At 48.4% G+C, this 27,717-nt stretch overlaps 1 protein-coding gene across 3 annotated transcripts in view; it reads left to right on the top strand.

Annotated features, from left to right (window-relative positions):
- Positions 1-27,717, top strand: part of PYROXD1 (pyridine nucleotide-disulphide oxidoreductase domain 1) — a 328,561-nt gene that overhangs the window by 246,405 nt on the left and 54,439 nt on the right. For all 3 annotated transcript variants that reach the window (XM_078674061.1, XM_078674062.1, XM_078674063.1), the window contains exon 10: positions 6,387-6,509. In XM_078674061.1, coding sequence (XP_078530187.1) covers positions 6,387-6,509 — 123 coding nt within the window. The remainder of the gene's footprint in view (positions 1-6,386; positions 6,510-27,717) is intronic.

The following is a 27,717-nucleotide window of genomic DNA, read 5'->3' on the forward strand; positions in this document are numbered from 1 at the left end:
GCAAATGTGACACCTATAGCATTTGTAATGCAACATGCAAGAGTGACAGAAAAGGAAGAGTGACGGCAAGCGAGAGAGACGGACGATAGAAACAGAGAGGGGGAAAGTGAAGGAAACAAGAGGAGAGGGAAGACGGAAGAAGGCAGACAATGAGGGAAGCAGGGAGCAAGATACAATGATGGGAGATTGAATGAGAATAAAATACAGACGGTGCTCAATTTGTTAAAAAAAAAAAAGGAGACACGGCCTGGAGGGAGAGAGAGGGAGGACGAGAAGCCGTGAATCAAGTTAAAACATGCAATGTCCTGAGCAAATGGTGGGGGCCTGAAGCAGTGGAGTGGGAGAGGTGAGGGGGGAGTCACGGGGAGATTAAGGGACAGAAGGCAAGCAGATTTGCAGACCTGATGAGCGAGGAGGGGGTGCGAGGGATGAGTGAGGATGGGGGCACGGCCGGCCGGCCGTGAAAAAGCCTTTGATGCAGCAGGGGGCAATTAGGGGAGGAGAATGGCTGGGCTGAGGCAGAGCGCAAAGCCTTTGATGCAGCAGGGGCGGAGCGGGAAGAGCTGCTGGCGGCACCAAGCTGACGATTTGATGCTGTGCACGCGCATTTTAACTCATTGCGCTCGCGCATTGAGCTAAAAGCGCACATGCACTGCATCAAATCGCCAGTCTAGGTAAACTCTGTTTAAGCCCCTATAGTCTCGCTCCGCTCAATGCGCATGCGCATTGACAGGCGAGACCTAAGAACTTTTGACGAGCGCAGCACTGAGCACCTGTCTGTGTGCATAAGTAGATCATTTGAATAAGTATATGATGGCTCCAAGCTACCGTAAGTGCATGTGCGAAAAACCTCCCAAAACCGCCTGTGCCGTCTGGAGTGACCGGCAAAAGAGACAGCTGCAGTTGTTGACAAATCGAGTCCAATGCAAGTTTTTTTAAAAAGTATTTATTTACCTGGTTGGCCGCTGAAATCTTCTGGTTGTGTCTGCTTGGGCTGCCATTATTTTGCTTTTTATGTGCTGCATATATGCCACGTGAGTGATGTGGCAGCGCTTAAGTGTTTGATATGAAAAAATCTATTCACTGCAACAATTTACATTTTTGCTTGACTGAAGACGTCAGTCACTGCTGTACCAGCTTCAGTTTTTATAAAATGAGGGTTGGGTGAGGCATACGCGTTTGATAGTAGCGGTTGCCTGGCATGCATATTGGGGATTAAATAATTTCATCTAGACGTGGCACGACGATGTTCTCCCCCTGTACTTGTATTCATCAATTAGTGCTTTTTTTAAATTTATAGTCTTGGTTCGGTTCAAAGGAAACAACTAGACCAACACAGCTGATAAAAAAAAAAAGAACTCTAATCTGGAAAATCGGTGTTCATATGACAATGGAAAAAAAAGCTGCTCTAACTTGTTTCGCAATCGCAGAGAAAAAGCTGTTGAAATACAGAGGCATTTAATGTCAATTGTTTAAACTTGTTTGCTGTCCGTTCTTTGCATGGTGGCCCCACATACCTACTGCCTCCTGCCTGCCTTCTCATCTCGTTGGTGTGGTAGACCCCAAAGGCATTAACAAGCATTTGCAATTCAATAGGGACAACACGAGGGGGGGGGGGAGACGGCACCAAAGCATGTCATGCCTGCAGTAGGAGAACCTCAGTAATGAAAATAGTGCTCACAGTCTAAATAACACGTACCGTGTAACAACCAAAGTAAAGAGGCCAGTTGCCATGGGAGGTGACAAATGAAGAGGAGGTGGTACTAAGGAGGGACTACCAAGCTTATTGATGAGAAGCCAGCATTTAGGATGGACAATTACACAAGCGAATAGAAAAATATGGGAGGAGAGTAGGCAGGGCTTCTATTCCCTACTCCTCTATAATAAGTCTTGCAACGCATGAACACTGGCTATAGGCTCAATCTAAAAATCAGGGAAGAAACAGCAACTGGGTGAAGGATGAAAGCAATGGAAAATCAGGGGACCAAAGGCCTTGCAACACACCCTTCTCTCGCCCAAACCTCCTTCTTAATGATTTAAGCAGCAAATTGTAGCACTGGAATTATGCTGGCCATTTCAGGCAGCGAATAGCATGCATAGGCAAAAAGATAGTCCAACTTTTCCCCGAATTGAAGGCTAAGACACAACATATTTGCCCCCCTAATAATTTTACTCCCAGCCAGCCTCTTCCCAAACCCAGTGCTCCGTAGTGGACATGGGACACCTGCTGTGTGACCGTGGTGATAGTGGTGCTCTCCGGACAAAAACCCAATTTCCACACATTATCATTTGTGTTATCAGTAAAACTTTGTTTGTGCACAATTCAGTTGCCATTTCAAAGAAAATGTGCTGTATGTAAATGATAATGCGCTACCACACTATGTTTTAGTTACTTTAAAAAATCGCCCTCCTTATCTCCTTAGGCAGGTGGATTGCGAAAGTTTGTTGTTCTTAAAATTTGGTCGATTGAGAATCACTGATTTGGGAAGTATGCAACATTATAGTTGTAATAAGCTGGTGCTGTCTTTAGTCAAGTAGGTACTATGGCACTAGACATATTTTTAGGTCTCGCCTAGGCAGCGGATGCGCTGTCTCGTCGAGAGATGCTGTATACAGTATAGCGGGGGAAGTTCCGCCCTCTTTCCACCTATCATTTTGATTGGTTTTCGGGAACTTAATCCCCCTTCCTGATGGCCGTGTCATCAATTTCCGCCTTCCGAGGCTATCGGCCCCTTTACTTCCAAAACAGTTTTGTTGCCCAGACTTTCCCCGTTCCCTTCCGTAACTTCTTGGACCATCAACACCCACTCCACCCTACCCCCTCCCGTCTGTGCCTTCTTTCACGCCCACACTTCTGTTGAAAATGCAATAGGTCTAGCGTAAATGGTCCTATGGAATTTTCAATGCCTGGTTGTGTGATTGGTGGATGGATTCACAATCTTTGTCTCACATGCGCACAATGCCTTACATTGTACGCATGCTGGACAAAATAGTGGCACAGCCCGCAGCGCCTGCACCCGCCCCTCAGCCACAGCCCCTCCATCCCAGCGTCAGCCTGCAGCAGCTCTCCCTCGGCTGCATCCAGCTTGCAGCACCTGCGGCCACGGCTCCACGTCAGACGGGCTCTGCACCAAGAGCTCCAGCACCTCGGTGTCCGGCTACCCCAGTGACCGCCGTCATATATGGATCCAGCCCTCGCGACTTCAGGGGTTCTTTTCGGAGAGTGACACCGGACTACCCCCAGCCACACTCCACCCGCCGACGTGCTGGCCTACATCTGAATGGGCTGTGGGGTCCAACCGCTTTGCCGACCCACGCAAGCACAGGATCCGAAGCGGACACACTCGACCGGCACCTCCCCACCGCCTCCCGCCGACCGACAGCGACCCCCTTGCCTGGCCTGCACCAAGGACTACAATGCCATGGCACAACCCTGCTGGCCTCCTACCTTCCTGCCCACGCACTGTTAACCCGCAGAACAGCCGCAGGACAACAGATACATGCCCATGAGTCCAGGGGTGGATCCCCAGCTAATATATGCCCATGAGCCCCACTAGCATGTCTGTCCCACAATAGATCCTGACGCCTTGCAAGGACCCCAGCGGCTACATGATGAGGTCTCCTACTGACAGTTGCTCCCCCCGATTGCTGCTGTGCCCAACTGTCATTGTAAAGCGGCGATGGCAAGCTGCCCTGCAGAGACTATATGAACATGACTCCAGCCAGCGGTTCTAGCACTGGCACGCCGTCAAACAGCTACTTGCCAGCAGAGGTGGCCACTCAGCCCGCTTGCGCCTACTACTCCCTGCAGCGCTCCTTCAAGCATCTGCACCACCCTAGTGACGAAGACTCGTTGTCCTCCGCCAGCAGCGGCATCCTAGGTGGCCAGGGCCAAACAAGCAAGTCAAACCCTCCAGCGCAGACAGCCACCCGCCTGCCCAGGCCTACCTGCCTCTCCTCGGACAAAGCCAGAGTACCAAGTTCCAACAATGGCTATCCGGAGCCCGGGTGCACAGCATTTATATCGATATGGCTTTCGGAAGAGGTTCTAAGAACCTGCTCTTTCACAAACCTGCAGCCCTCCAGGACCATCCAGGTCTCGCCGCTCCTGCCCCGCTGCCAAGCCAGAGCTTTGGCCTCTGCGCCTTCACCAGGGTCAGCCTAAATCCCGGCAATGCCAGGACAGTACGGGTGGACCAGCTGGGTCGGTAGCGGCACAGCTCTGAAACTTTCTCCAGCACCCCCAGTAGCGCCCGCGCACCCGCCACACTGCCCTGCGCCAAGGATGGCAAGCGCCACAGCTTGTGAGCCCGCCAAAGGATCCTCCTGGGGACACCCCTCTGAAATGTATAGACTTGCACCTGGGCCGGGAGCAGTACCCTCTGCACCCCAAGACCTCTAGAACGCCCTGCGCGGCAAGCTCCACCGAGGCCCTGAGTCCATATGCAAGGATCGCTTTCCATAAACCTGGAGACCTCCGAAGCACTTCAGCGAAAGAAGGTGAGTCAATGGGTGCGCCCCTCTTCCTCTCCGTGCTTGGTCCTCAGTGTCATCACTGCTGTTGTATCTTAAGCAAATTGAATGCTTTTTTTGGAAAGGAGCTCTTCCCCTGATTTCACATTAATGAACACTGGAGACATTTACACAAAACAAACCTGACCCCCAAAGGTGAAGAGCATATCCTTGAGTAGCTGACACGGCAAACGTTTATGTAGGACAAAAAGGGGTGATTTCACTTATGCACAAAACATTTTCTGAAATAGTATCGGTGGTTTGGCTAATGTTTTTAAATACTGTTAGCATCTACGGACTTTTTCAAAGCGAATATTGGCTGTCATTTGGCTCTGTCTGAAAAAACACACGTGTATAATTGATCAGCTGGACACAATATCAGCCCTCACCCTGTCTTTGCCCCAGAATACACATCACCTCAAAATTAAACTCACGTTGTTGGGACAGTAATCTAACTAATCTCAAATATGCCTTCTCCGTGCCCCTCTCACTCAAAGGCTGAAGTGATTTATTATCATAACATAACAAGAATCTTGTTCCACAGATATATGTTCCAAAATGTTCTGCTGCTCAAACAAAAGCCAGTGCTTCACACTCTGTGATGTTGTAGTGCAGGTCAGTATTACATTGACTCCTTGAACCAAAAGTCACTTTGATTTATTTCTACTCTTTGGCTTACAAAACCGCCCCAATTTCAATAGTGCTGGCATGTACGGTCCCTAAGTATCCCTCCCCTTCTGCATATGTATTCAAAGCTGCAGCAGAATCAGCTAAGTTTTTAGGTCGAGCATTTGAGACCTCTTCTGTATATACTTTAGTATATACTTATATGTGTATGTACTTTGAGGGCTCTGGAGATCAGCTCTAGGACTTGCCTATTTCCGCTTAGGACCTTTTTTCTGTTCAACTGCCTCTATTTTGTTTGATAGAAAACGACCAACAGAGGTCAGTAAAATACCAGAATTACTTTAGCGTTCTCTAGATTCCAGTCCATATACATTTCCTTCCACGAGCACCTATAAACAGTAATATTTTTTTCAAATATTGTATTCTCAGTGATATGGCCACCGAGCACCATGTTTTTATAATAAAAGCAGAGCTTTGGACTATACGATTTCCTACTAAAAGGCAATATTTCTCTCTATGTGTTCTCATACCTGGGGTGTCACGCAGTTTGGTGCTTACTTTCCCGCCATGTTAAAGGACAGTAGTTGTTTCATCACCCAGGCTATGTGCTGTATAGCAATACATATAAGGTCCCAAAGGCGAGACCGATTGCACTGCAAATGCTTGTTTGAATTGTTTGTGCTATAGATTTATGCATCTGTACCCACAGGGGGAACGTTTTTTGTTACAAAAGCTTCCTTTAATAACATAGTGAAAAAGAAAGTACAACCTCTTATCACTGCTGTTCTACAGGTGAAGATATATCAGCCCTTCATATACTTCTTATCAAGTCCTAACAGCAGATAAATCTAAGCTCGTGAAAGCACCGACACATTTCACTTTTCCATTGTTTATTAAACGAATTAGTCTGCCAACATTCTTTAGCCTCGTGTGAAAAAGGAAGTGGACTTCATGATTCAGTAACCTTTTGAACCCCCTAAAGGAGCAAGCTTACGATGTAAGTGTTTCCTGTGAGAGTTGCACGCTCTGGTATCGCCTGTGAGGATTTCGGCCCACTCCTTCAGTGAACTGTAATACATTACGTTTTTTTTTCCAAAGTAGCTCATGCAACCTTGTGTGGGGGCAGGCCAGTGGGTGGATTGGCCGAAAAATCTAAATTGTTATTTCCTTAATCACATCTTTAGATTATATGTTACTGTTCAAACAACTGGTTGCCTAAGGTTCTTTTTATCTGTGTCCTATTTTAGTTCGATGTCGCTGTAGATGGTGGTCTGAAGGTAGACGATCATATGCGGACCTCGCTGCCTGATGTCTATGCTGCAGGAGATATCTGCACTGCATCTTGGGAACATAGTTCACTGTGGCAACAGGTAATCTGCATGCTCATTTTACTCATTACACAAGCCTTTCCAAAAGAAATTTAGTAGCCTCAATTTGAAAAGATGTGTCATTCTTTCACTGTTGTTTTATTGTTATTGTCTGTAGGTGCATGTATTGACGGCCTAATCGAGAGTATAGTGGAGGAATAGCTTGGTAATAATATTGAGGTTCTGTGGGCACCCTGGCCGAAATACAGAGAATCTGGGGTGGACATATAGAAGTTGGTGGGATGGGGGGTTACTGATTGTCCTTGTTCCCTCATGATTGTTTTACTGCTGATTTCTGTGGTATCTCCAAGTATGGACTGTTGGAACTATTTTGGACTGTATGGTCTCGTGAGCATTGTTAATAAAAAGATGTTTTTTAAAACAAATAATATTGAGGTTCCTTATCTGTGGAAGCTTTATACATCGATTGTTAGACCTGTCTGGTTTTTTTTGCGTAGTCCCTCCAATTTATTATTTATTTTGTCCCCTTTCTGCCCCTCATACCCTTAATAATTTTTGTGTCCACTAGCTTTTTCTAGGTGTTGGTCAAGGGGATAGGTGTTCTTTCCCCCCTCATAGTTTTTCACCTCAGGCCCAGAGGCCTGTTCTGACAGGAAAAGTTGGAACCACAAAATGGTGGCTTCCAACTGCCCTAACTGCCACACCCAGAACTTGCCCATAGACTAGTATGGGGCGTTCCAGAACCTTCTGGTCCATTCTGGACCACTGAGGGACAGCCTATATAAGGCGGAATGCGGGGCAGCCATTTTGTCTACCTGAGAGAGTCAGCTGGAGGACAGGCTATCTTGGAAGGTGGGGGGAGACTAGTGCGAGGGTTGATCTCCTGGTCTGGGAAGCAGCCTAATTAATCCACTTCTCTACTCCTCCTTTGGGATCCTTGTCTTGTCCCCGCTGTGGATGTTTAAGGGAGACCCTGGGCGCCTGACTAACCCCTAGCTTGAAAATAGTGGGGTGGGAACAGGAGAAGGCGACTGTGGCGCTGCGGAGCGCAGTCCTCTGCCCAGTGACAGGGACTCAGGAAGAATAACCCTCATCCCTAGACACCAACCTCCATTCAGTATTGAATGGTAAAAGGACCTTGTAGAGTTGGGAAGTGGGAGCTGAGGTGAAAATCGAACCAGCGCTGTTTCCTACCTTCCTGGGTGTCGGGGAAGGCTTGTGCCCTTGTGTCCTGAAAGGTCCTAGCCGGACATGCAGTCGGCCGATCCCTGGATTTCCTGGCGAACTGGCAAGTGGTGAAGGGTGCCGGTTTCCCTGAGGCAGCGCCGCCTCGGCTGTGAGCGGGACTCCTGGGGCACTGATCGCGCACTGTGACAGCGCCTCCCCGGGATCCACTGAGCCTGAGAAGCCTTGCGAGGCTCCCCTTCGTGAGCGGGACCCCGGGGGCGCCTACCGCGCTTCAGACGCGTTGTCAGGGGAAAGTGAAGGCGCCTTCGCGCATGCCCAGTCCGACGCTGTTATCCCCGGAAGGAGGGGCAAAGAAGTAAGCAGGCCCGGGAGCGAAGCGTCCTTCCTTCGAGCGGGCGCAGCGGGAGGCGGCACCAGCTCGAGCGCTACCGCGCATGCCCACTGGAGGAGTGTCTTTGGTATCCAGCGCCGAGGAGAGGCGCCGGGGGCTTCCACAGCTTGCCGAGTTATCTGCCCTTTTCCTCCTGCTCGAGCGCCACACTGAGGAGCTGGCCCGAGCAGGGAGGGAGTGTTTAGAGGCCCGGTAGGGGCCGGGGAAGCATCGTGGTGTCTGCCTTGGTTGTCTTCCGCTCGAGTGCCTCACTGAGGAGTCGGCCCGAGCGGGGGAGTGAGCATAGTGGAGCCTTCTGAGGCGTGAGAGCCTCTCCAGCCTCGGTTCCCCGGCCTCTTCGTCTGCTGTTCCCCCTGTTGAGCCTGGCGCAAGACAATTCCAGCATATTCAATCACAAGTAAGGAGGTGAACTGCAGGGGGAAGCGGCGCTAGCGCCTACCGTGGAGTAAATTTGGCACTGGTCGTTTTCATCCCCGTTTAATACAGATTGGGGAGTAATACCAAGAAATCTGCTGGTTAAGTGAAGGAATAAATTCCTCATGGAGATTGCTGATCTCTAACTAAACTTCTGGTTAAACTGGAATTCCTCATTGAAGTCAAATCTGGTAAATGTTGAGATCTGACTAAATGTAATGGTAATGATAGATACTGAAATAAGTTAACCTCTCTGAAGGTAGTGTTACTGATTTCAAGTCATCTAAATGTAATGTGATGATAATTTAATAGTACTGTGTTTTTGACATTGATTGGCCATTTTAAATGTACTGGTTCTCTTCCTGACAGAACGCATTAAATTGAACTGTGAACTTTAGTGCCAAGAGAGCAAAGAGATTATTTTTATAAACAAGTACTTATTCTCCTAACAAATTGGTGTAGCGTCCTTTTTATGTGTTATTGCGTAGATTTACTGCTGGGTGGTTTGCAACCTTCACACTTGTGCCTCTAGAATTGCGTGGCTTACTCCTAGGCCAGGCTACCCTAGGTGACCTGTCATCCCAGGTTCCAACATTGATCTATATCTTTTTCAAGGAAACACTAGAACATCTTCAGTGAGTCTTGAAAACCCTCATAAGATAAGGTGTAATTCAACAGAGCAACCACCCTTTTTATAGTATCAAATTGTGCAGGAAAGCAAAAATAGGAATGCCTCTCTTTGCAGCTACCTTTCTAGATCTGGCAAAAACGTTCTCATTGCCTGTTCCACAAATTAGATGGTATTCAAATGTGTTTGTAAATAGTTGCAGGATTTACTTCTTTTTGGTTTCTACATCCTTAGACCACTAATCCCGCTGCACTGAATCTTTGGAACATTACCTCATCCTACTGCACTGAATTCTAAGGACCCTAACCCACACTACACTACACTACACTACACTAAACTACTGTACATTAAATATATCCAGTGAATTCCATCCGTCCATTGTACACTGAATCCTAAAGACAGTAACCCATCAACTGAACTGTATCATAGGGATATAAACCCTTCTACTCTGCATCCTAGTGACAGCATCGCAACGATATTGCATTGCACCCTGAATACTGTAACAAACCACTCTGCAGAGCATATCTGATGGATACATCTCCCTACAGATTCTTCTCCATTTAAATCTCCCCAAGTGCCATATTGAATCCAGAAACTCTTGCAATAACCCCTGTGTGTCTGTAGGTTCACTCCATCCACCAGGTATATGACATAATACAGAGCCACATGTAGGCACCACCCCTGAAGTTTGAAGTTCCTATTTTCTGTATCCTTGGCACAGATGTGGATCTCCTTTCGGACCAATTTCAACCATTTCTTTGAAACAATTTTTATATTTCATATAAATTAATCAGGCATTGTAAAACATGGATATCGCCACCGAAGACCACAGGCTTCAAACTGTACCATGTATATAAGAAACAGATTTTGGTCACAGACCTGCACAGTATTTGTCTGTGGTCCCTGTGATCAAAACAGATCCTGCGACCAGTGCGCTCTGATGTAACAAAAGGCAATGGATTTTGAGGTCAAACTATTATTGTCCGAACACAAGAAATACAGTCCAATCTGATCGCACTCTTCAAGTAAATCGAAGCGTATGTAAAAGCACAAGAACCATAAGCAAAACCTTCGACTACGAGACACTCCCATTTGCAGAGTGTGCCACCTACTTGGTATTCATGGTACCCAGCTCCATCTCAGTCTTCCTCTTCGGAGTTCATTCCAAATCTGAAGCCGATGCACCCTAAGTTCACCAGAGTAAAAGAAAAAAGGAATGTATGGAATGCTTGAATTAATGCAAGTCACTGGCAATTACTCAGGCCACATCCCAGTTCTTGTTTTCTTTTCTTTCGCCCACCATGCCATCACGTATTAAACCTAGCCATAAGCAAATCAGCCTTTGTCCTGCTCTAATAGGAGCAGTCCAACCTGAACTACCAAGCCAGTCCCTCTCTGTATACCAGAACACAAGCAATCCAAACTGTTTTGGTCCTATTTGGGGCTTTTCAGTTGTGTACATCTTCGCTCCAGTAGCACAATGAGCAAAGGACGCACATCTGGCCATACCTGCCGCACTGGGAGCATCGCATTGAAGTAAACAAAAAAGTGATGGGTGAAATGCTTGAATTAATGTAAGCCATTGGTAATACACCCCAGTCAATAATTTGTTTTGCCCACCATGCCACCTCAGATCAGACCAAGCCATATGCAAAACGACCTTGGTCTGCATCTATAGGAACAGTCCAGCCAAAACTGCCAGGGAGGTCTCTCTCTGAACCAGAACACAAGCAATCAAAGACCTGTGTCGCCCTAACCGGGGCAGTTCAGTCAGGTGCAGCAGCACAGTGAGCACAGTCCCCATGTTTGGCCATACCTATTGAACACAGGGCATTACACTGAGGTAAAGATAGGGCCTATGTCAATTCCAGTACAAAGAGCAGTCTTTAAGAGGTCATGCTACAAATCTTCAACTTTGCTCCGACTGAACAACAACACGTATTGACTCTGCTCAGCATCTGACCACACCGTCACCGAGCCGGCCTGCTTACTGGCCTTTGCCAATGGCCTCGTCGGATGCTGTACCATCGATGAGCAACTGTTTCCAGTAACAGCTGGCACTGGTCTTTGATTCGGATCCTTTGTGGTTGAGAGTTCACCCCATGTCCCATTACATAATCATTGGGCATCTCTGTCTCCAAGATGTCCTCTACATCTTTACTTCTTCCACATCAGTATTTCCAGGGAATGGGTGCCATTTTTGGAAAAGATTGCTTATTTGTTGGGTTGAAAATACTGCTGATGCTTGTACTGTTAACAGCATCAAACAGTACATCTATGTGAGAAATTCAATATGGGGGGTAGTTGCTGCTGGACTGGTGTCAAAGGCTTTTGGAGTAATTTGCTCCAAGGTACCTTCCCCAACCACTGTTACCAACAGCTAAGGTCGATGCCCTCAGTCCTTCCGTCTCTGCACTATTGCTTCCTCCTCATGGCAACAACAGCTGTACCCTTTTTGCTTTGCATGAGCTTTGGGTCAGCCACCTTCAGCCTTTGCTCAGGATGAAGTGTCATTTGAATTCTGGTTTAGCCCACAGTTAGCATACAACGAGTGAAGTCTGAGACAGACCCTTTTAGCCTTGGACTTTGTTTTCAGTGTCATTTACCTCTTTGTTTAGCCCACAGACTTGTCATTGGGTGTTTGAAGCATTATGCAATGACATTATCAGCATTTTACTTGTGAGCTCACATTGGGAAGCAGCCAGCACCGAAGATGTTTTTTAAGCATCTCATTTTGTACATGATTTTTTTTACACACGAATGGCAATTCTTTAGATGCTTTTTTTTTTAAACAACCTCTCAACAGTACATCTGTGTGAGGAATCTGGTTTGAGGGGGTCTCCAGTGGACCAATTTCAGACCTTTTTGGAGTATTTTGCTGCTTGGACTTCTTCAAGGAACCAGTACAAGGAGGGTGGGGAGGATGTCTTCAGCCCCTTACAGCCTCTGCCCTATTGCTGCCTTCTCCTGGCAACATCAGCTTCACTATGTTGGCGCTGGGCCTTCCCTCTTATACACCCTTCTCTGGTTTTCTGTTGTGAGGCCACATAATTCCTCTACTTCTCTAAAATCCAAAACACATAATCTCTCTCAGCCTGTCTCTGCTTGTGCAGGCCTACCTTCTTCTTCCTCCAAACTGCAAAGGGTTTAACTGATCAGTACCAGAGGCAAAATCTGTCTTCTCCCTGTTTAGGCTGGGAGATTCTCCAGCCCTAAGTAACAAGTGGCTGATGGCAACAGTGCAGGAATGCACAACCCTTCCAGCAGGAGAAACATATTTTTCCTGGAATTGGCCAATTGTTCAATTGGGGCATTTGTTCCACCATATAGTAGGAACAGTAATTAACTCCACTAAGCCATCCAACTAAAATAGTAAATGTAATTACTGGCTGGATCAGAGGAGAATGCTTTAAATAATCCAGCTGTGATAAACAAACAAACTTTGTTCTGGACTCAGAAAAATACAATAGATATAAGGCCACAATTCCAGTCCTTGTAATGTGACAATTAAGAGTTACATTTTAATATACTTAAACAAAGTGCATAAAGTGTAACACTTCTGAATAGCCTGTACCAAAAAGAAAGGTATTATTCATTTTCATATCCAGTTCCGTTTTAGCATAATAGATGGGGCCACAACTGCCAGGGAGCTATCAGTCTTCCTCGTTCTGTTTTCATGTGTACACACGTTAACCTGCTCATAGTTCCGTACCTCAGCTGTCCACAGACCACTCTCCTTCTGTTAAAAGGTGGGTATTGGAGTTTGAAGCTCATAGTTAATGTTTACTTACCTTTATACTGAGTGAGACTCCACTGTCAGAGAAGTCATCTTTAATCAGCAGTCTAAAAAGTGAAAAAACGGGGAGGTTTTGCAGTTAGAACCCACATCCCTTACAGTTTGGAAATGATCAATCCTAGAAACAGTTATGTTACCTTAAAGGTAGGAGCGCGTTACCAATGCACTTCTAAGATCCAAAGTGAAGGTAAAGCTATCTTGCGGTCTGCATTCATGTCTGAAGAGTGTTCGTGAAAACTGAATGTCTTGGTGCCTTTTTAGGTTTCGCCTGTCGAAAGCTGCGCAAGTAGCGTTTCGCGCAGGCGAAATCTAATGAGAACAGTATTGTGGCTTGGTCACCGCCTCTCTGTTTCATTGGCTAGCTCCATAAATGGAGGCTAGCCATTGGAACAGAGATCTGTCCGTCATAGCCGGAGCAGATTCGTGGGCGTTCCCGAGAATTTTAGGCTTTTGCCCATGTCATGCGGCTGTGGGCGTGTTTTTTTTTTTTAAAGCTTTGTTTTCGCCATTTCGGAAGTGTACTTTGCAGGGGTGGGTTGCGCGATGTCCCGCTGTCCGTTCCTGCCCCCCTCCCGCTGTCCGTGAGCACGTTCCCGCTCCCCCTCTCCCGCTGTCCGTGTGCCCGTCCCCCCTCCCGCTGTCCGTGTGCCCGTCCCCCCTCCCGCTGTCCGTATATTAATTACTGTTCTGTGATGCTTTAATATATGTATATTATTAGCTGTGGCGTCGTTCTTCATCAACATATATTTCCCTTGTCTCACCTTTCTTTGTTCTTTGCCTAGAGTAAGCCCCTGGAGAAGCAGGGTCTTCAAAACAAAGTCCACCTTTTGGCAGCATCCCTCGGGATGCCATTGCATAAATCATTGCGAAATAAGCACGGGAGCATGCGCAGAGAGCCGGAAGCTCTCTGTGAACACAGAGAAAGCCTGCCTCAGGGCATGCGCAGTGAGCCGGAAACCCTACTTTTCGTCCGCCGAGCTTTGGAGTATGCGCACTACAATCTCGGCGCCTGGAGCTGCCCGTTCAGCTCCACGCGGTTCAGCCGTTCCAGTGCGACCAGCTGTTCCCGGGACAACCAGCCTCCGCCCCGCCCTCCAGCGGGTGCAGGTAAGTCCCACGCAGCCCCGGTGATTTGCTCTCTTGCTCTGATTTTGTCAGGGGAAGGAGGGGGCATGGGGTTTTCTCCAACCATTGCAAAAGAATACAGGAGGGGCAGTCCTTCCCCTCTGCTTTAAGGGACACCTTGGGATGCAGTGTAGAGTACATTCTGGTGCAGGCAGCTGCCGACCAATGTACAGCTAGCCCAAAGATACTTCAGAGCTATTGTTACCTACCGCCTGTCCTATCGTTTTCCTGCATCCTATAAATGCAGTGAATACGTCGTTTATCTGGGCAGACATCCTCGCGACAAAATCCAGGCACCCTCTCGGCACTGTACTACGCGCAGTCCGCTTGACTAGCCCGAGGTGGTTTGCAATACCCGACCAGCCTTCAAAGGGAACATAGAGATTCTGCGGCGAGCCATCTGCAGCCAGCTCAGAGCCAGGCTTCGCCAGACCGTATCAGCCCGGGGCCAGACAGAGCCATGCAGGCATGTGGCGCTTGAGACATAATGAAAAATAACACTGCCTTGCACACAGCGGCGTTCCACCGACTAGAGGCTGCAGCGTCGCCTCCGAGAACTGTTTCGCACACAGACACTGCAATGATGGAACACCCTTTCCCCTTAGGTGTGCTCGTTGTCTATTGGATGTTTAAATCTTTGGTTAAATTGGCAACTCCCGAACCTTGTTTTTGGTGAAGGTTCTGTATTCCGAAGTTCACTGGTTTTTGATACACTGCACGGACCGCAGGCGTGCTTTATTTTTACGTGTCTGCTTGTCTGTGATCTTGTTTCCAATTAACTGTACCGTAAAGAGCATGTCTAAAAATCCCCATGGTTTAAGACAAAAGGAGACAGGAAACCACCTCATTGGTTCCTCCCAAGAATCTGTGTAGTTATGTTTACATTAGAATCTAACATCATTGATTGCAGTTATCAATTCCCCTTGAATAGTAAATTTTATGTTGTTGGTTAAGGAGTGCAATCCGGCTCTCCTCTGTGCTGCGCTTTGTATTACAGTACGTGTCTAGTGATTGTCATTTTTTTTGGGTCCTTTGTGAAATGCATATGACAGACTACATGCTTACTTTTAAAGGACCGTTCTAGTGAGTTGTATGCGGTTTAGTTTCACTGCTGTGCACCCTGGTTAGAAAATCACGTTTGAGATAAACACAGTTTGGGAGGGCTTTCCAAGTGGTCTCCATATGTGTGCTAAAGAGGCACATCTTTCTTCCTCTCTAATGGCATACCATTACCGTCCGTTAACTAACTAAACTGTCCACAAACGCGCTGTGTGCTGATGGTCATGTGTGTTTTGATGAACTGTGTAATCCAAGATTCGTTTCTGCGCTTCCCCTGACTGTCTGTGCTCTTGCAGTTTTGATAAACTCTGAAATCGTGGGCAACTTCAAACCTTCTTCACAAAGGGAGGTCTGCTGGTTCTGTGTTTACGTTATCTGTGCAGTCCAAGTGCAGCAAACATGCTTCCATTTGAAGGACCTGTCTAGAGACTAATGTTATGGTACTTGCTAAGTATCGCAACGCCGTTCCATTAAAGGGTGTGTCAACAGATTTTCAGATTTTTGACTAAGTTGTGCAAAGTCGAAACCGCCTCCGTATTTCGCCTAAAGGGTCTGTTTGCTGATGTTCACGTGTTAGGGTGTTCTCTGCATGGCACAATACACGTTCACCCTTCCATTTAAATTGTCCGTCTCATTATGCTGATTTATTCTCTAAACTGTGAAATATACGATCAACACCCCACCTTATGCTTGCATGACTTGTTTCATTTTTTCAGAGGTTAGCTAAATTGTGCAAGGCGGTAAGCACCCCCATGCTTCCATTTTAAAGATGTCAGGAGCCCTCCATGTGTTTTCAACAAGCACTGCCATCTGTGATGTACCTTCATTGTTCCTTTTAAAGAGTATGTCTTGAAATGTGTTCGTGTGCTTCAGCTAAACGCTGCAATAGAAACATCACTTCGCCCCCCCCTGTCCTGTCCAGTGATGTATGTTATTAAATGAAAGTGTGCCCTTCATGAACCATAGTCATGCTTCCTTTTGTAGGGCCTGTTTAGGAGCCATGCTGCCCATGCATCGAGCATAGACAATCACCCCTTAAAGGACCTTTATCATGATGTGTAGCTAAATTATGCATCGCAGCAGCCAAGACTCGCCTTCTCTTTAAATGAATTCTCCAGTGTTGTTGAAGTTTTTATTTAAACCGTAGACTGCAGAAACCACACTACCTGAAAGTCTATCAAGTGATGTTTGTCTTTGTGGCAAAATTCAGCTAACCCCTTGCTTCCCAATCAAAGAGCCTTGACTGATGTATATGTTTATCTAACTGAGATTCAGGGAACGGCTCCAGCATTCCCTGTTTGGCGATGCTCATGTATTTCAAACGTACGGAGAAGTGTTTTACAATAGGACATAGAAAGAGCCACGAATAAGGCAAACGGTGCACGATAGTTACTTTATTGTTAATTTTTTGGATTAAACTGGAATAGCGTGGATACAGAGGTGCAAATGTAGTGTTCGAGGCATGTGGGCTGCTGAATTCATATCTGTAGCATAGATCGCCGCCTAGTGTTGGGCCCGGATGATTGCACATTGTTGTCCTTTAAGAGTCTTCGAAGTATCACGAGATAGGTGGCTCCTCCCCTGGACTACAGTGCGCATGGGCATCGACTCCATCCCCAGATTGTTTTTTTCCGCCATTGGGTTCGGATGTACTTTCGTTCTCTCCAGCTCGGAATCGACAATATTCTCGAGGCCAAAAGACCTTTTTCTCCTATCGTCGGTATTGTTTGCGTTCGGTGCCCGGTTCTGTTCGGACTCGCTTCCCGAGTTTGACATCCAGGGAGTCGCGTGGCTCTTTGGTGATCGAGGCCCGGTCGGCGCAGCAAGACCCTTGACGACGCGACATGGAACGGAGCCCGTTCAAGAAGTGTCCCGTGTGTGGATAGAAGTACCCACACATCGACGTCCACCCGGTGTGCAACAAGTGCCTGTCGCCGGACCACGATGAAGCCAACTGTATGGCTTGTTCACGGTTTCGTTCGAAGAAGACGATTCGGCTTTGGCGCGTGGCGCGCATGGAGGCCCGGCAGTCGGCCCCAGCACCGGTGGACATCTTCGACAGCGAGGAAGCAGACGAACACGACGTTCAACTGCAGATTTCACCTCCGGCAGAGGAAATCGACTACGACTATCAAGTGGATGTCGAAGGCCTACCCGTAGAAGAAGTCGTCGACGAGGTAGGAGACGACGATGAGGCCTATGGGGCCATGGAAGATAGCTCAGAGGACGAGCTATGTCCCGTTCGAACTCTTACGAAGGCTCAGGTCGAGGGATCGCCTATCGGCCTTACCCAAGACCTTCTATCGAAATCCACGGCCCCGCCTCCCGGCCCGGCTACGGACACTTCAACAGAGCCGCCATTACCGAAAACGAAACCGAAAGTGAAACCTTCGGTGTCCACACTACCTAAAGTGGTTCAGTCGCTTTCGAAACCGAAACCTTCTGCTCCACGGTCCACAGCCTCGTCCTCCGGGGTGTCGGAACAGCCCAGGCCGAAAAAGCCTGTTGACCCGGCGAAGTCGGTAAAATCCGTCCAGCCAAAGCAGACCAAGGGCGTCGAGCAGAAGTGCAAGAAGGCCGTCGAGACACAGTCAAGCAAGGGCGTCGAGCCGAAGTCCAAGACGGGCGTCGAGCCGGAGCCAAGCAAAGGCGTAGAGCCGAAGGCCGCAAAAGGCGTCGAGCCGAAGACCAGCAAGGGCATCGAGCCGAAGCCTGGTGCCCCAAAAGCGGTTGCCCAGGCCGCCGACACAATCAAGCCTCGGACCGAACAGCCCAAGGCATCGACGCTCGAATCTTCACATGTTGGTGGACCATGATCGTCTGTCGTGTCGACGAAGCCGTCCGCTTCCTTCACGAAGCAGGTCTCGGACTCCCTGAAGCGTATCAGGGACAAGGCTTCGGCGGAGGACCCCAAAACACCTTCCGCACCGAAGCAGTCGGTCCCCACCTCCAAGTCATCGACGCCAATCCTCTTCACGTTGCCGCCGAAGGTGGCACCTAAGGCCTTCGCACCACGGGCAGCGCCCGAAGCAAACTTGCTGAGTGCTGCTTGACGCATCGACCACCATTGATGGAGGAACAGTCGGAACGTTTCATCGATGCCGACACTGGGAAGCTTACGCTTTACAAGCGGAAAATTACTGCGACAACGCCTTTGGAGTCATACACCATTCCTCTAAAGCGCAAAAAGCCTGCATCAGATTCACCGGTCTTGGTCGAACCACTGACTCCTCGGACTCAGAGAGTTGCCACACCCTCGCCAACTTATTCGGATGCCGAGGATGCTGGGGATCAGGACGAGGAATACAGCTTCCCGGCCCACACAGATCCTGATGAACAACAGGACGCATGGGTGGACACAGGGGACCAAGGGGATCAGCAACCAGCCCTTGATCCTCAGATATACAATGTCAAAACCTCTCCCACTGAGGATTCTGCGGCATTCAATGCCTTAATTGAAAGGGCGGCAAAAAACCACGACGTTGAACTGCATGCTGACCCTGTGGAGGTGGACTTCCTCTTTGACACTTTTTCAACAGCTGAAAAGACTGTAAAAACACTCCCAATGCTCAAAGGGGTCCTCAAACATGCTGCGGACATCTTCAAAGAGCCCACACGGGCAAGGGTGGTCAACCCTAGAATTGAAAAAAAATACCGACCGGCACCTGGCGACCCCACCTACATTAAAGGCCAGTTGCCATTGGACTCCCTGGTCGTTTCTAATGCCCGCAAAAGGGCGAATTCGCAGACCACTGGTAAAGCTCCTCCCCCGGACAAAGAGTCCAAAGTGCTAGATTCATCGGGGAAGAGAGTAGCAGCTCAAGCGGCCAATATCTGGCGTATCTCTAACACGCAGGCACTCTTGGCTCGGTACGACAGGGCACACTACGACACACTAGAGACCCTGTTGCCACATCTCCCCGACCAATATAAGGAGGCTGCGGAGATGCTTATCCAGGAAGGGAACTCATCTCCAACGCTTCAATTAAGTGTGCACTAGACGTTGCGGACACTGCGGCCAGGGCAATTAACACCAGCGTGATGTTACGGCGTCAAGCATGGCTCAGAATCTCCGGATTTAAGCCTGAGATCCAAACTACCATCCTCAACCAGCCAGTTAACCCTGACAGATTATTTGGTCCAGAGGTGGATACCACCTTGGAAAAAATAAAAAAGGATACCGAGACTGCGAAGTCCATGGGCGCTCTCCAATCCCAACAGTTTCGGGGGAGCACTTTTCGTCGCTCAGACAATAGGGGTGTTTCCAGAGGCCAAATGTCCCAGCAAACACAATTCAATAAAGGTGGGGCGCAATCCTCTTACCCCAAGCAAAATAGAGGAGGTTATCGTGGCAACAACACCAAGGGCAGAGGCAGGGGCAACAACAACTGTTGAAAATTAGTACGTTTTGGTGAACATTATCTGCGCCATCTTGCCTCTTCCCCTAATGCCACACTTTTGTCGTGCGCGCCCGCCATTTTAAGATGCCCCGATCAGACCGAACCCTTTTGCATGCCGCTGGCCCCTGACATAGCCCTTCGCCTTCACCAAGCCTGCACGCTGGCCACCCCCTGCTTGCACCTGCCTTGAGTCATAAACCCCTCTTCGGCGCTGCTCTGCCCCAGGCCTTCATCCTGTTCCCAGCGCGACACCTCCCTGCTTCCCTTTCATGATCTCCGGCCCTTAGATGCAAACCCCTTTTTTTCCCCGTGTGCCCGTTTTGTCTTCCCCGTTCCCAGGCTGACACCCAGCTCTGCCGATACCATCCCTTGCCCCTCCCCGTGCAATAGAAAGCTTCCCCCATCAAAGGATCCCCAGGTTGATCAAAGCCCCCACCCCATGAGATCCGATCAAACCCCCCACATTCCCTGAATCGGCGGATTATCCAGCTGCGCGATGCTCGTCACCTGTTGTGACTAGGGTGGGGACTTCAACTGTAAATGTGTGTGGGAACGGGCCCAAAGGGGAGTTCCGAGAATGTCTTTTCCGTACATCAAAGCTTTAACATATATGTGTAATCTACAGTAAAGTCATAAATGTGGGTATAAGAGGCCAGGCCTCAGGAATACAGTTAGAGCACCTCAGAACGATACCTTCTGTCCGTTTCGTTGTGTTCTCCTCCGGAGAGAATAAAAAACCTTGTTTCCTGCTTTCCAGTCTCCAGCGCCTGCCTCTTCATTGATTTAAATAACTAGAGGGTCACAGAGGCATTACCGCCGGGCAAATATCGATTGTCCCCGACCCGATTGAACTTTTTACAATTGGCGTCCCAAGCGTGGGGCCCATCAGCGACTCGTGGATCCAGTGGGAGAGGTCCCGACGACAGAGTGAACGACTGCAACGATCGGGAGAGCTCTTGCCCAATAGACCCTCGTCTGGCAGCCGATCATCCGAACTTCACTAGTTCCGAACAGACCTCTCTCGAGTGATCTACGGTCCTGACTGGGAACCATCAGGAGTGTCGTGAGAAATACGAGAAAAAGAGGACGATCGGGCGCTGGATTCGGAAGACAAGAAACTGTCCACATGGTCCGGGTAAGGTCGTGTTGCCACGACAAGTTGCGAAAAAAATTTGTTTGATTGCTTGATTGTTCAAAAATACTAGTATTGCTCTTTTTATTTTTATTTTTTTTATTTGGAGATTCACTGTCTGCAAACAGAGAAACAACAGGCTCTCTCTCTTTGCAAGCAGTGGAGGATAGGTAGGGTAGCAGCCGTGCTTGTTTTCTTTCTCCCCCACTTAATAATTGCTTGAAACTGAACTGTTGTTCGCAAAAATATTGTTTCCTGGAGATTCCCTGTCTGCAAACAGGGAAGTGACCACCCTTTTTGCAGATAGTGAAAAGGGTAGGTAACGCAGATCTTTGCGGACCTACTCATTCTCCCCATTGTTATTTATTGGTCTTTTGGTTTTTTGGTCCATGAGGTATTCACTGCCTGCAAACAACGTAGAATAGAAATATTCTGTCTAGTCTTTGCACCTAGTGATAAGATAGGCAGTGCTGACTTTTTTAGTCCCTCGTTACGAGCCGTCATGTCTGTCTTCTCCCCACTGATAAATAGCCTGTTTAGCCCGGACCGGGTGTTAGAGGTGGACCATATAGCTCCACTAGAAGGCACCCCTAATAAGGACATGTTCATAAACTATGGGTTAGTCACCATAGCTTATAATAAATTATGGCACAGGTATACCGAAGAGAGTCAAGACAAACAGTGGCCACTGGCAGGATCCTTTGACCTTGATAAAATAGAAACGTTAGAAATAGCCCTTCGAAATAATAAGACAACGCCAATTATGCTCGACAGTCTCGGTATGTGGCGCAGAGAGGCTACGAAACGACAGAGAAAAGACGAGGACAAACCAAGTAGAGAAATATACCGACAGGACAACCCCAGGACACCGCTACCCACAACTTATCCCCCGACACTATGCAAAGGACGACCAGACTTAGGGTCAGACCAATGCGCTTTTTGTAGGTATGTCGGACACTGGAAAGCCCAATGCCCGACTCTACTGAGCGTGAGTAAAGGCAAAGGGCCGACAAGAACGACAGACCGACAGTACGAGAAAAGGCGCGAGACAAAGAAGAACCCGACTTACATAGACAGACCAGACAGAACTACCACGTTTGATTATGCCCGATGGCACAGATTTCGCCAGGAAAATCTCAGCGGCATGCTCAAGTTCTCCTAGGTCGGGCAATGTCAAGACGGGAACCCAGCCTCGTTTAAAATTCACAGACGGAAAGAGATAATTATGACCAATAACTGTTTTTATATTTGTCTTGGGTCTTTGTATGTCGTACTTGTACTGTCCCCCGTCTGAGTTTGTGTGTATGTAATGTACAAATCTGCGTCATCCCTCTACACGTGTTTCCGTGTTACTCGACCTCTGTTAGCAGAAACTTAGCATAAAAGCAACCTGGAAAGAAAGAAATGGTACAACAAAATCCGTAGACCATTAATGAACTTGAACTTTTAATTTAACACAACAAACAAGGAACAATAACGATAAACTGTAGAAAATGAAAGTCAAACAGAACATTCGCCCCCCCCCATTCTGGAACCTTCCAAAGTAGGGCAGGGTTACGGCTACGCCCAACCAACGGCAACCCATATAAGGCGAGCCCGGCCGCCAACTCTTGGTCAGGAAATCTTAACGTATGGGGGAGCCGGAGGAGAGGCAGGAGCCCGCAGCCTGGGCATTTGCAGGTAGTCCCGCCACATGTCTCCTTGGCCGGCCGCAACGGGCCTGGAAAGACTAAGGTAGTCCCGCCACATGTCCAGAGGAGAACGAGGCACCTCTTCCTTTTCTCTTCCGTCACAGCCGCAGCAGTCCTGGACGGCGGGATGTCCTGCACGTACCTCCACAACAATTTGTCCAAGTTGGGCTGGGAGGGAGAGGCGACGCGGACGAGCCTCTCCCACCTCCACCGATAGGAGGTTTCCCAGCCCCCGGCCCGACGCCGAACACCCCCAGTCAGGCGATGGTGCCAATACTTCCACAGCACCGAACGTACAATGGTGGCACCCCAGTACTTGCGCAGCACCGAACGTACAATGGTGGCACCCCAGTACTTGCGCAGCACCGAACGTACAATGGTGGCACTTGGGGAACACCGGATGTGGAGAGACCTTCATGCGGGGCGATGAAAAGGAGCGGCATGGAGTGCACCGGGAGAAGGAGACGATGTGAACGAGTCTCCCTCGCCCCCCCAGGTGGGGGCATCACAGCTGCACCCCAGCTGAACGTCCCGCTTACACAAAACAGGGACCTCTTCCTTTCACTCCGAAGGATCTCTTCCACTCTTGCAAACTCGACGAGAGTGGCCCCTGTAGGGCCTCAAAATGGCGTCTGGATCCGCTGGAAGGCGGGCCCCGGCCACTAGAGTAACTTTGGCCAGCCATATAACTCGAACATTTGCCCCTTGGAGCACGAGCCCCCATCTCCGACAGCATCTCCGCAGCCTTGAAGATCATACAAAGGTCCCCGGCGGAACCTTCGGCCTTTGCAGGTTTCCGGTAAGGGACGGCTGCCTTGATCGCCAACGAAACAAACATGACATTGCCACCCCTTCTGTTAGCATGAATTCTAGAACTGCCGAAAAGGACTCTGGTCCAAACTGCCAGTAATGAGAAACATTTCCCCTGATGCTGCTTCCGGACTGAGCCGGCCCCGCCCAAAATGGCGCCGGTATCAATCGGAACTTACGAACGCCTCGTGGTGTTCCTTCGCACTAATATAAACTTGATGTTCTGAGATTTTTTGTGATCCTTTGTACACTTGGCTAGAAAAGACAAGGAGAACTCACTCGACGAACAGTATGAAAGAATCCCCATTACAAATGTTGATTACAAATGTACACTGTATTATATTTTTATAACCGATGTAAACCTCATTTACGACGCACACGTACGGTATGCATATAGGAAATCTGATTACAACTATTGTGATTATGCTTCTGAATTATGAAATTAAATGCCCCCGAACCCCCAGCCAATTAATAGACGTTTTAGTTACTTACAAATGAACGAGTAAAACTTTCCGATGTTTTTATTGCTGCAAGCGAAACCCCCCACTGTATGCACTTTAGCCATTGCCACGACCGGCCAAATACGACCGCACCCTCATAATCCATATGCTGAAATGATTTTGCAAAATAAAGTCTTTGAAACTATGGACGGGTATTGCATGCTTTATTTTAAAAAAATGTGGGATCGGTGGGAAAGTTTTTTCTGTGCACCCTACTCTGCTCTCTCTTTAAGGTTAAAGGAAGATGGTTACCCAGCCCTGGAGGACGGATCGGATCAACAACACGACACTCCGCCTTCAAAGTACGCAACTGACCCATGAACTCTCGCGTAGAGGAAGACCTTGACTTCCAAGGATGGGTAAAACGAACGGTGTAAATGAGGGAATGTAAAAGGAGGGAGAAATAAAATAATGTAAATATTATAAAGTACCACGTTCCAAAGTATCAGGGGCCCAAGAACCGAAGAACCTTAGAACGCCACAGCGTTGAAAGAGGTTTAAGGACCCCGATAGTGAGATACATCCTTTTGACTAGATACCTCGCACTAGGCACCTCTGGTTTCCTTTTTACGTTTCCCCGCACACGACCTATATGAACACACTACCCCCCCTCGACTCCAGAAACCATATCCCCAGGGACCCTGCCCCGAGGAGGAAAGACGAGTAAGAGGTAAGTAAAGGACTTATGAATCCATGTATTTGAATGTGCGCGAATGCTGTCTCCCACCACCCCCCCCCCTTTTTTTCCTCCCTCTGCAGGTTACATCAGAGATTACAGCCAAGGTGTGGCGAAGATCTGAGACCTTGCCATGTCTAAATACACGAAACGGACTAGCGCCGCAGGGTGGTGTCTAAGCACGCCTGCAAACTACTCACGTATCGAACAAACCCGAAAAATTAGCACAACCTGATAAAAAGTGATCACCCTTAAACCAGACCGGACGAATGAACCCATGTCACGTATGATGCGAAACTGTGAGGGAATGTGTGTGTGTGTGACTGAGGCGTTGACCCAACTGGTCAAAGGACCGAGAATGCGAGAAAGTGCGACAAAATGGTACCTCCTTTCTTCTTTCCTTTTTTCTCAAAGCATGTCCCCTCTACCCTGTCTAATGCTCAAACTGCATGATTACAAGATCCTAACGCAGACCCGTGAATGCCCTTTACTGTGTAATGCACTAAATAGCCTTTCTTGAATACACTGCCACCCTCTCTGTTGCACGTGTACTATTTAGCCTGCCGTTGCACTCTCCCTCTCTCTCTCTCTCTCTCTCTCTCTCTCTCTCTCTCTCTCTCTATTTCTGCACTCCCACTCTTCCGAGTGGTTAGCCCCGAAATTGGCAGATTGCCACCCCTAGCACACCACCTAATTGGCTTCAAATACCGTCAGTATTTGCACAAACACTTGTCTTTAATACAATCACCCTGAGGCCGCGTCGTTACCTCTCCTTTTCCGCTAGAAGTCAATGAACCCAGGTGGGGCCGTAAGGGAAAGGACAGGTAAGACGACAGAGGTTCCCTAATCTGACCCGAAATAAGGGAACTACATGTCAACGGCTCCTATAGTATAAAAAAAGGACCTCAGAATACGCGACCCTCCCCTCCCCGAATTGTCGCAATACCCAAGCCGAAAAAATGATCACCCCCGTTACCTCCCCTGTATATGTCCCTGGTTGTTTCCCATAAAACCCCTGTCCTTCCTGATTAAGTAATCGGGCTGTAAAAGGTTACGTAGGATCCAGAATGATGTTTTACAAGGTTAACAGATTAGCCCAAGGTAAAGAAATCACCGAAATGAACCCCGTAGTAGTTTAAAAGCAGGATGCATCTATAGAAAGGAGATGTTTTAGCCATGTTCGCCTCTCAGCAAAATACCTGTGTAGTACCATGTTGATGACTCACAGTACCCTTTGTAAATGTAAAACTCTAGAGAACAGCATATCTTCGCCAGGTTCGTCTCACGAAGGTGGGTCACCATCAGATGAACTGTCATGAACTAATTATGAAGGAAAGTCATAAGTAAATCCAACAGGCCCGTCACCGGTCATTTCATATGCCAGTTGTGAGAACGAGCATTTTCATTCTTTGCCTGGAGCTGGGAGAGAAATAGACTTTTTTGATTATCTCTAAAGACTGTCTTTTCAAACTTGTTTAAGGGTACTGCTGTTGGAGGAGAGAAGGACCGGATGTGGGAGCACGAGGCCTGACTGCAGACTAAGGAACACCCGCGACATTAGCCAAGGCGAGACCACGACAGAAAAGAGCTGCAGGACGAGGCACTGTTTTCGACAACATGAGAAGAAAGGGTCGACCTGATGCCCCTGCTTGGTGTCCAGTGCCTGTCGACAAGTCCCCGCTCTCTGAATTCGGTCACATGCTCGCCTATTTGAAGTCTCTCGTTCCCCTAGTTTGTTCCTAATTTGGCCTTGCTCCATCCCCCTTTTCCTCTGACCTACCCTATGGACTGTTTTGTACGCTCTTCTTCCATCTGAACTTTCTGACTATCACCTCAAAGGACACAGGGCGAAAAGGACCTTCCCGGCCAGAAAACGCGAGGAAAGGGTCGTGCCCTGCAACGCAGAACTTAGAACAGAGCTGGACTTGTAGCTCCACCGCCGGTGCTCAACAGCGCCAACGAAAGACCACAAAGAACAATGAAAACTTCGAACATTTGACATCCTCAATCACCGTTTTTTCTATGCCTCATTTCTCTCCCAGCCGCCATTGTATTGATCCTGCTCCAATCCGAATCTGAAATATGTATTAACCTGCCAGTTATGTGCTTGCTGCTCGCCGTTTTTGTATTACATTCCTATGACTTTCCTGCTGAACAAGTTTATCAAAGTTTATCAAATAGGCCCACCTCCTGAAAACTAGAAATGTTAAAATGTATTGTTTACAACTCTTTTTATCTAGGGTTCCTACCATTTTCCTTCTCATGCCCACCACAATAGAACCGAGTAGAAAATGAACCAGCAAGATGTCTTGAATATGTTAAAGGGAGGACTGTTGAAAATTAGTACGTTTTGGTGAACATTATCTGCGCCATCTTGCCTCTTCCCCTAATGCCACACTTTTGTCGTGCGCGCCCGCCATTTTAAGATGCCCCGATCAGACCGAACCCTTTTGCATGCCGCTGGCCCCTGACATAGCCCTTCGCCTTCACCAAGCCTGCACGCTGGCCACCCCCTGCTTGCACCTGCCTTGAGTCATAAACCCCTCTTCGGCGCTGCTCTGCCCCAGGCCTTCATCCTGTTCCCAGCGCGACACCTCCCTGCTTCCCTTTCATGATCTCCGGCCCTTAGATGCAAACCCCTTTTTTTCCCCGTGTGCCCGTTTTGTCTTCCCCGTTCCCAGGCTGACACCCAGCTCTGCCGATACCATCCCTTGCCCCTCCCCGTGCAATAGAAAGCTTCCCCCATCAAAGGATCCCCAGGTTGATCAAAGCCCCCACCCCATGAGATCCGATCAAACCCCCCACATTCCGTGAATCGGCGGATTATCCAGCTGCGCGATGCTCGTCACCTGTTGTGACTAGGGTGGGGACTTCAACTGTAAATGTGTGTGGGAACGGGCCCAAAGGGGAGTTCCGAGAATGTCTTTTCCGTACATCAAAGCTTTAACATATATGTGTAATCTACAATAAAGTCATAAATGTGGGTATAAGAGGCCAGGCCTCAGGAATACAGTTAGAGCACCTCAGAACGATACCTTCTGTCCGTTTCGTTGTGTTCTCCTCCGGAGAGAATAAAAAACCTTGTTTCCTGCTTTCCAGTCTCCAGCGCCTGCCTCTTCATTGATTTAAATAACTAGAGGGTCACAGAGGCAATACCGCCGGGCAAATATCGATTGTCCCCGACCCGATTGAACTTTTTACAACTCCCGTTCCTCCGCCTCCAACAAACAGTGACGCCCTGTCACTGCCCCCCGACCATTCCACACCTGTCGGGGGGAGACTCCAGCAGTTCCTGCCAGTCTGGAAATCCATCACCACAGACAGGTGGGTTCAGGAAACTTATCCAGTACGGTTATTGTTTGGAGCTCACATCCACTCCACCCAACATACCACCAAAACACCGTCCTATGTCCGCAGAGCATTTGCACTTATTGCATCAG

The sequence above is a fragment of the Lissotriton helveticus genome, chromosome 1_1 (assembly GCF_964261635.1).
Source record: "Lissotriton helveticus chromosome 1_1, aLisHel1.1, whole genome shotgun sequence".
Taxonomy (NCBI): domain Eukaryota; kingdom Metazoa; phylum Chordata; class Amphibia; order Caudata; family Salamandridae; genus Lissotriton; species Lissotriton helveticus.